The sequence below is a fragment of the Mustelus asterias genome, unplaced genomic scaffold, assembly GCF_964213995.1.
Source record: "Mustelus asterias unplaced genomic scaffold, sMusAst1.hap1.1 HAP1_SCAFFOLD_4999, whole genome shotgun sequence".
Lineage (NCBI taxonomy): Eukaryota > Metazoa > Chordata > Chondrichthyes > Carcharhiniformes > Triakidae > Mustelus > Mustelus asterias.
The window spans coordinates 1-9,602 of NW_027594942.1; the positions used below are offsets into that span (position 1 = coordinate 1).

Sequence of the window (9,602 nt, forward strand, 5' to 3'; positions counted from 1 at the left end):
GGGGGCGGGGGGGGCGAGGGCAGGCGGGGAGGGAGGGGCCGAGGGGGGGAGGGAGGGCAGAGCACGGACAGGGGTGGGGGGGGGGGTGAAGACAAGCCTCAGGACCTGGAACCCCTCCCCACCCCTCCCCGAATTTCCTCTCTGCTTCTCACTGCCTTGTTCCAGTTGGGAGGTGCTTGGTCTGTCCACTTGCAGCCTGCTCGCTCACCCGCTCTATATTCGCTGACCACCCCCATGCTCACTGACCACCCCTCCCCCGCCCCCTCCACGCCCCCCTCTCGCTGTGCGAGATTTCCGAACCCACCCACCTTGGCAACGAACTCCAGGACCTTCAGCTTGGAGGTTTCCTTGCAGCCCTGGATCCCCAGCGAAACTCGTACTCCACGGGGTCCGTGTGAGGGACCCGCGAATACTCCAGGTACCTGCGGAGGGGAGGGGAGGGGAGGGGGCAAAAGAGATGGTGAGACACAGAATCGGGGCCATTCGCCCCCTCGTGCCCGCTCCCACCCTTTCCTATAAGGTCCTGACGGATCTGATTGGGGCCTCAGCTCCACTTTCCTCCCTGTCCTCCCCTCCCCCCATGGTCGGGGGGGGGAGGGGGTTTCCACAGACTGACCACCCTCTGGGTGAAGAAATTCCTCCTCATCTCCATCTTCAATGGGAGACCCCCTCATTCTGAAACTGTGCCCCCCCAGCCCCCCGTCCTCACCCCCAGTTCCCGACCCACACCTTTCCGAAGGCAGCGGGGGGGGGGGGGGGGCGACACATCCTCTCAGCGTCCACCCTGTAACCCCCCACTCCCCGTCCACCCTGTGACCCCCACTCCCCGTCCACCCTGTGACCCCCACTCCCCGTCCACCCTGTAACCCCCACTCCCCGTCCACCCTGTGACCCCCACTCCCCGTCCACCCTGTGACTCCCACTCCCCGTCCACCCTGTGACCCCCACTCCCCGTCCACCCTGTGACCCCCACTCCCCGTCCACCCTGTGACCCCCACTCCCCGTCCACCCTGTGACCCCCACTCCCCGTCCACCCTGTGACCCCCACTCCCCGTCCACCCTGTGACCCCCACTCCCCGTCCACCCTGTAACCCCCACTCCCCGTCCACCCTGTGACCCCCACTCCCCGTCCACCCTGTGACCCCCACTCCCCGTCCACCCTGTGACCCCCACTCCCCGTCCACCCTGTGACCCCCACTCCCCGTCCACCCTGTGACCCCCACTCCCCGTCCACCCTGTGACCCCCACTCCCCGTCCACCCTGTGACCCCCACTCCCCGTCCACCCTGTGACCCCCACTCCCCGTCCACCCTGTGACCCCCACTCCCCTTCCACCCTGTGACTCCCACTCCCCGTCCACCCTGTGACCCCCACTCCCGTCCACCCTGTGACCCCCACTCCCCGTCCACCCTGTGACCCCCACTCCCCGTCCACCCTGTGACCCCCACTCCCCGTCCACCCTGTGACTCCCACTCCCCGTCCACCCTGTGACCCCCACTCCCCGTCCACCCTGTGACCCCCACTCCCCGTCCACCCTGTGACCCCCACTCCCCGTCCACCCTGTGACCCCCACTCCCCGTCCACCCTGTAACCCCACTCCCCGTCCACCCTGTAACCCCCACTCCCCGTCCACCCTGTAAACCCCCACTCCCCGTCCACCCTGTGACCCCCACTCCCCGTCCACCCTGTAACCCCCACTCCCCGTCCACCCTGTAACCCCCACTCCCCGTCCACCCTGTAACCCCCACTCCCCGTCCACCCTGTAACCCCCACTCCCCGTCCACCCTGTAACCCCCACTCCCCGTCCACCCTGTGACCCCCACTCCCCCGTCCACCCTGTGACCCCCACTCCCCGTCCACCCTGTGACCCCCACTCCCCGTCCACCCTGTGACCCCCACTCCCCGTCCACCCTGTGACCCCCACTCCCCGTCCACCCTGTGACCTCCCACTCCCCGTCCACCCTGTGACCCCACTCCCCGTCCACCCTGTAACCCCCACTCCCCGTCCACCCTGTGACCCCCACTCCCCGTCCACCCTGTGACCCCCACTCCCCGTCCACCCTGTAACCCCCACTCCCCGTCCACCCTGTAACCCCCACTCCCCGTCCACCCTGTAACCCCCACTCCCCGTCCACCCTGTGACCCCCACTCCCCGTCCACCCTGTGACCCCCACTCCCCGTCCACCCTGTGACCCCCACTCCCCGTCCACCCTGTGACCCCCACTCCCCGTCCACCCTGTAACCCCCACTCCCCGTCCACCCTGTAACCCCCACTCCCCGTCCACCCTGTGACCCCCACTCCCCGTCCACCCTGTAACCCCCACTCCCCGTCCACCCTGTGACCTCCACTCCCCGTCCACCCTGTGACCCCCACTCCCCGTCCACCCTGTAACCCCCACTCCCCGTCCACCCTGTGACCCCCACTCCCCGTCCACCGTGACCCCCACTCCCCGTCCACCCTGTAACCCCCACTCCCCGTCCACCCTGTAACCCCCACTCCCCGTCCACCCTGTAACCCCCACTCCCCGTCCACCCTGTGACCCCCACTCCCCGTCCACCCTGTAACCCCCACTCCCCGTCCACCCTGTGACCCCCACTCCCCGTCCACCCTGTGACCCCCACTCCCCGTCCACCCTGTAACCCCCACTCCCCGTCCACCCTGTAACCCCCACTCCCCGTCCACCCTGTAACCCCCACTCCCCGTCCACCCTGTGACCCCCACTCCCCGTCCACCCTGTGACCCCCACTCCCCGTCCACCCTGTGACCCCCACTCCCCGTCCACCCTGTGACCCCCACTCCCCGTCCACCCTGTAACCCCCACTCCCCATCGAAAGGATGTGATTAAACATCGCTTCTGTTGGCAAGTTCCTGATAATTTACAATCCCGGATCGACAAAGGTGAACCAGTTCCTCACACCGAAGGCATTCTCTCTAACTGTGAGCGTTTGAGTTAGGGAGCAGGAGGAGGCCACTCGGCCCCTCGGCCCTGCTCCCCCAACATTCAATAAGCTGGCGGCTGACCTGATTGTCACCTTAACCCCACATTCTCGTCTACCCCCGATAACCTTTCACCCTCCATAACCTTTCAGCCCCTCGTTAATCCAGAATCTATCTGCCTGTCGACAAAGGATTCCAAGACACTGCTGCCCCCGCCTTCTGAGGACGAGAGTTCCAGAGACTCAGCCCCCTCTGAGAGAAGACATTGCTGCTCATCTTCGGTCAGAGATCACACACACACGTCTGCATGGGGCAACCCCCTTAATGTTAAACGGTCCGAACACTCACTCACACACACACGCATGCACACACAGCGCGGGGTTAGATACAGAGTAAAGCTCCCTCTACACTGTCCCTATCAAACACTCCCAGGACAGGTACAGCGCGGGGTTAGATACAGAGTAAAGCTCCCTCTACACTGTCCCTATCAAACACTCCCAGGACAGGTACAGCACGGGGTTAGATACAGCGTAAAGCTCCCTCTACACTGTCCCCATCAAACACTCCCAGGACAGGTACAGCACGGGGTTAGATACAGAGTAAAGCTCCCTCTACACTGTCCCCATCAAACACTCCCAGGACAGGTACAGCACGGGGTTAGATACAGAGTAAAGCTCCCTCTACACTGTCCCCATCAAACACTCCCAGGACAGGTACAGCACGGGGTTAGATACAGAGTAAAGCTCCCTCTAAACTGTCCCCATCAAACACTCCCAGGACAGGTACAGCACGGGGTTAGATACAGAGTAAAGCTCCCTCTACACTGCCCCATCAAACACTCCCAGGCCAGGTACAGCACGGGGTTAGATACAGAGTAAAGCTCCCTCTCCACTGTCCCCCATCAAACACTCCCAGGACAGGTACAGCACGGGGTTAGAGACAGAGTAAAGCTCCCTCTACACTGTCCCCAACAAACACTCCCAGGACAGGTACAGCACGGGGTTAGAGACAGAGTAAAGCTCCCTCTACACTGTCCCCAACAAACACTCCCAGGACAGGTACAGCACGGGGTTAGAGACAGAGTAAAGCTCCCTCTACACTGTCCCCATCAAACACTCCCAGGACAGGTACAGCACGGGGTTAGAGACAGAGTAAAGCTCCCTCTACACTGTCCCCATCAAACACTCCCAGGACAGGTACAGCACGGGGTTAGATACAGAGTAAAGCTCCCTCTACACTGTCCCCATCAAACATTCCCAGGACAGCTATGGTATGGGGTTAGGTCTACGGCACTCACTTCTGTTTGACAAACTCCTCCGTGATAAGCTTCTTCACATCTCCGAAGTCATCGTGTTTCTCACTGAAGGGGAAGGGAGGGAAGAAGAATCATCAGCGCGCCAGAGTGAGACTGCGGGTCCCGAAAGACACCCAGAGTGGACAGGGGTGAGACCGGAGGGTGCCGGGGTAACGGAGAGGGGAACGCGGGCACAACACCAGCTCTGCTCCTCCTCCTCACAGCTCCCCCACTAAGCCCTCGCGGGGTCAGTGACTCACCTCATCAGTACCAAGTCCTGGATCACTGCGCTGCAGCAAGACTGACACAGGGAGAGGCCGTGGGACAGGGGAATGTGGAGCAGACCCCCCCACCACAACCTTTTCTGAGGATGTTCTTGCTCTGGAGGGAGCGCAGTGAAGGTTCACCAGGCTGATTCCGGGGATGGCGGGACTGATGTATGAGGAGAGATTGACCGGGTTAGGATTGTTTTCACTGGAGTTCAGGCGAATGAGGGGGGGGATCTCGTCGAGACTTATAAAATTCTAACAGGACAAGACAGGGTAGATGCAGGAAGGATGTTCCCGATGGTGGGGGTGTCCAGAACCAGGGGTCACAGTCCGAGGGTTCGGGGTAGACCATTTAGGATGGAGATGAGGAGACATTTCTTCACCCAGAGAGTGATGAGCCTGTGGAATTCATTACCACAGGAAGCAGCTGATGCCAAAACATTGAATGTATTCAAGAGGCGGCTGGATATAGCACTTGGGGCGAACGGGATCAAAGGTTATGGGGAGAAAGCAGGATTAGGCGATTGAGTTGGACGACCAGTCATGATCGTGATGAATGGTGGAGCAGGCTCGAAGGGCCGAATGGCCTCCTCTTGCTCCTATCTTCTATATTTCTATGTAACAGCACCCCTCCCCCTCACCGCCCCCCCCAAATGTAACTCCAGGACCCTGGTTCCCAGTGTCGGGCAGTGCGGTGTGAGGGAGGTGTTACCTGGGATCGACCCGCAGCTTTCGGAGAGTGTGCCACAGCAAGGCTGGAGAGAGAGAGAGAGAGAGAGTTAAAACACTGCTTCACAGAGACTTCAAATACTGTCGCAGCCGGCACGCAGCAGCGACAGACACCGTGCGTTTCCCCAGCTCGCCCCTGGCACTGCATCAGGACTTCCGACGCATCTCACGGGAACACGATGGAGGTTCATTTCTGACCCACTGTGGGGGCTCATATGTGCACAGGATGATCCCACCATCATCCAGATCCACAGTTTCTCAGTCATGACGGCGAGGGGAAATCTATGGGCTCACGATACTCCAAACCCACCCCACGCTTCTTCCAATAGTGGCACTGGAATCTTTTACAACTACCCCAGACAGCAGACTCCGGAGTAATGTCTGATCATAAAATTGTTGCACCTCCCACAGTGCGGCGCTCCCTCAGCACTGACCCTCCCACAGTGCGGCGCTCCCTCAGTACTGACCCTCCCACAGCGCGGCGCTCCCTCAGCACTGACCCTCCCACAGTGCGGCGCTCCCTCAGCACTGACCCTCCCACAGCGCGGCGCTCCCTCAGCACTGACCCTCCCACAGCGCGGCGCTCCCTCAGCACTGACCCTCCCACAGCGCGGCGCTCCCTCAGCACTGACCCTCCCACAGTGCGGCGCTCCCTCAGCACTGACCCTCCCACAGTGCGGCGCTCCCTCAGCATTGACCCTCCCACAGCGCGGCGCTCCCTCAGCACTGACCCTCCCACAGTGCGGCGCTCCCTCAGCACTGACCCTCCCACAGCGCGGCGCTCCCTTGACGCTGAACCATCAATACCCTGGAAGCGGTGTAGGGGCTGGAGGAGGTTACAGAGATAGGGAGGGTTGTAGGGGCTGGAGGAGGTTACAGAGATAGGAGGGTTGTAAGGGCTGGAGGAGGTTACAGAGATAGGAGGGTTGTAGGGACTGGAGGAGGTTACAGAGATAGGGAGGTTTGTAGGGACTGGAGGAGGTTACAGAGATAGGGAGGGTTGTAGGGACTGGAGGAGGTTACAGAGATAGGGAGGATTGTAGGGACTGGAGGAGGTTACTGAGATAGGGAGGATTGTAGGGGCTGGAGGAGGTTACAGAGATAGGGAGGTTTGTAGGGACTGGAGGAGGTTACAGAGATAGGGAGGGTTGTAGGGACTGGAGGAGGTTACAGAGATAGGGAGGATTGTAGGGGCTGGAGGAGATCACAGAGATAGGGAGGTTTGTAGGGGCTGGAGGAGGTTACTGAGATAGGGAGGATTGTAGTGACTGGAGGAGGTTACAGAGATAGGGAGGATTGTAGGGACTGGAGGAGGTTACTGAGATAGGGAGGATTGTAGGGGCTGGAGGAGATCACAGAGATAGGGAGGTTTGTAGGGGCTGGAGGAGGTTACAGAGATAGGGAGGATTGTAGGGACTGGAGGAGGTTACTGAGATAGGGAGGATTGTAGGGGCTGGAGGAGATCACAGAGGTAGGGAGGGATGTAGGGGCTGGAGGAGGTTACAGAGGTAGGGAGGATTGTAGGGACTGGAGGAGGTTACAGAGATAGGGAGGATTGTAGGGACTGGAGGAGGTTACAGAGATAGGGAGGTTTGTAGGGGCTGGAGGAGGTTACAGAGGTAGGGAGGGATGTAGGGGCTGGAGTTCTGCCTGCGTAGCTGGCACAGTGATTGGGGAGGGCAGTCTATTGGGGAAGTGGGTTAGTGGTCTGAGTGTAACACCGGTTAGGATAGCTGGGGGATTATACAGGATCGCTGCGGGGCTGAGGAGCCGACCCGGGCAACAGGCGAAGGCTCCAAACACAAAGCGACTTCAGAAAGGCTTACAATCCTTCACCACGTTGCCCTTCATAAAGATAATGGAAAGGATGACCATCAGAAGTCCCATCTTGGGCGTCGCATCTCCCCTGTCGAACAGAAAGGAGTTTGAGTTGAGGCAGTACACCGACTCACGCTCTCTCTCACCCCCGTTGTGCTGCCTGAGAGAGGAACCCCCCTGGGAGAGACACCAAGGTGGAGGCTCACAGCGCAGGAGGAGTCTATTTGGCCTCTTGTATCTCTGCTGCTCCCTTTGAACAAGCTCTCCAATTGGTATTTCCCCACAATCTCCCCCCCCCCATCCTGCATATCTTTCTCAGTTCCAGTATTTCTCCATTTTCCCACCTTTTCCGAGGGTGAATCTGCTCCCACTGACCTTTCAGGCAGTGGCTCCAGATCACAACAACTCGCTGTGTCAAAATTAATCCCCACCCACCAGTTGTTTTACCGATTCTCTTCGATCTGTATCCCACCCCCCACCCCAAATCCTCCAGTTCCCGACCCGCCTTCCGTTGGAAACAGTTTCTCCTCATTCACTCGATCGAAGCCCCCTCGTGATAGTGACGGCCTCCATTAAATCCCCCCCCCCCCTTAACCCTCTCTGCTCTAAAGGAGAACGATCCCAGCTTCTCTTCTTATGAATTGAAGCGTGGTTTGTTTGTGTGTGTGTGTGTGTGTGTGTATGTGTATGTGTATGGGGGGGGGGGGGGGGGGGGGGGGGTTGTCGGTAGATGTTCCCCCATGGCGTCTGCTGCCCTTGTCCTTCTAGGGAGGTAGAGGTGTGGGTTTGGGCGGCGCTGTCGAAGGAGCCTTGGCGAGTCGCTGCGGTGCATCTTGTAGACGGTACACACTGCTGCCGCTGTGCGTCGGTGGTGGAGGGAGTGAATGTTGAGGGTGGGGGGGTTAGCGTGTCGATCGAGCGGGGGGGCTGCTTTGTCCCGGATGGTGTCGAGCTTCTCGAGTGTTGTCGGAGCCGCGCTCATCCAGGCGAGTGGGAGAGTATTCCAGCACACTCCTGACTTGTGCCTTGTAGATGGTGGACAGGCTTTGGGGGGAGTCAGGAGGTGAGTTACTCTCCGCAGGATTCCCAGCCTCTGACCTGCTCTGGGAGCCACAGTATTTATATGGCTGGGTCCAGTTCAGTTTCTGCTCAATGGGAACCCCCAGTCCCCTGGCCAGGCAGTGCAGGGGGAGGAGGTAAAGTCTCTCAGAGACAGAGTACAGAGGGTGATGGGCAGAGTGATCTTATCCAGTCTGTAAACTCGGTGGAGAATTTTGTGTGTGAAGCTCAGACCAATGGAACAAAGCTGAGGATAAACAAGCATTTGTTTAAACCTGGGGGGCCGAGGAGGGGGGGGAGGCCGGGGGGGGCCAAGGCGGGGGAAGGGGGGGGGCCAAGGCGGGGGAAGGGGGGGGCCAAGGCGGGGGAAGGGGGGGCCAAGGCGGGGGAAGGGGGGGCCAAGGCGGGGGAAGGGGGGGGCCAAGGCGGGGGAAGGGGGGGGCCAAGGCGGGGGAAGGGGGGGGGCCAAGGCGGGGGAAGGGGGGGGCCAAGGCGGGGGAGAGGGGGGCCAAGGCGGGGGAGAGGGGGGCCAAGGCGGGGGAGGGGGGGGCCAAGGCGGGGGAGGGGGGGCCAAGGCAGGGGAGGGGGGGGGCCAAGGCGGGGGAGGGGCCAAGGCGGGGGAGGGGGGGGCCAAGGCGGGGGAAGGGCGGGGGGGGGAGGCTGTTAATGGCTGTCACATTCATATGAGAGACAGTGAACATCTAAAATGTCCTCTGTATTTAGAAGCATTTGAGACGATAAATATCACAGCTCACTATCTGGGAAATGTTGTCCCCTCACTGTATCGAGCTTGGCAGCTCAGACTGAAGCTCCCAGCACTCACTGACATTGTTAAAACACTGTGGCAGCTCCATATTTACCAATTCATGTTGTCTCCCTCCACAACATTCAGCTTGTTCACCAAGATATAGGCGTGGTTTTTTGTGTCAATCTCCACCAATTGCAGACCAAATACCTGGATAGGGGCAGGGGGAGAGAGCGAGAGAGGGGGGCCGCAGGGGGAGAGAGAGGGGGGCCTCATGGGGAGAGAGAGGGGGGCCGCAGGGGAGAGAGAGGGGGGCCGCAGGGGAGGGGGGGAGAGAGAGAGGGGGGTCGCAGGGAGGAGGGGGGGGAGAGAGAGAGAGGGGGCCGCAGGGGGGGAAGAGAGGGGAGCCGCAGGGGGGGAGAGAGAGGGGGCCGCAGGGGGGGGAGAGAGAGGGGGGGCCGCAGGGGGGAGAGAGAGGGGGGGAAGAGGGGGGGAGAGGGGGGGGGGGAGAGGAGGGAGGAGGGGGGGGAGGAGGGGGGAAGGGGGAGGGGGGGAGGGGGAGAGAAAGAGGGCGAGCAGTGGACAGGGGGAGAGGGAGAGGGAAACAGGGGGGAGGGCGAGGGGAGACACAGAGGGGGAAGAGTGTGGTGAGAATTGTTCTCCACATTACGACAGAGATGACCATTAACACAAGGAGATGTTATTCCCAAACTGCACTGAATTAACGCAACACGGCTGCAGCTCCTCAAGC

General features: G+C 60.8%; 1 protein-coding gene across 1 annotated transcript; it reads right to left on the bottom strand.

Annotated features, from left to right (window-relative positions):
- Window positions 1-308: 308 nt before the first annotated feature.
- Window positions 309-9,061, bottom strand: ndnl2 (necdin-like 2; the record flags this gene model as incomplete). Its single annotated transcript, XM_078208980.1, is given in 6 exon segments — window positions 309-352; window positions 355-422; window positions 4,235-4,297; window positions 5,213-5,255; window positions 7,056-7,135; window positions 8,967-9,061. Coding segments are annotated over 6 exon segments (393 nt in total), but the record flags the coding sequence as incomplete, so codon positions are not given.
- Between the last annotated feature and the right edge of the window lie 541 nt (window positions 9,062-9,602).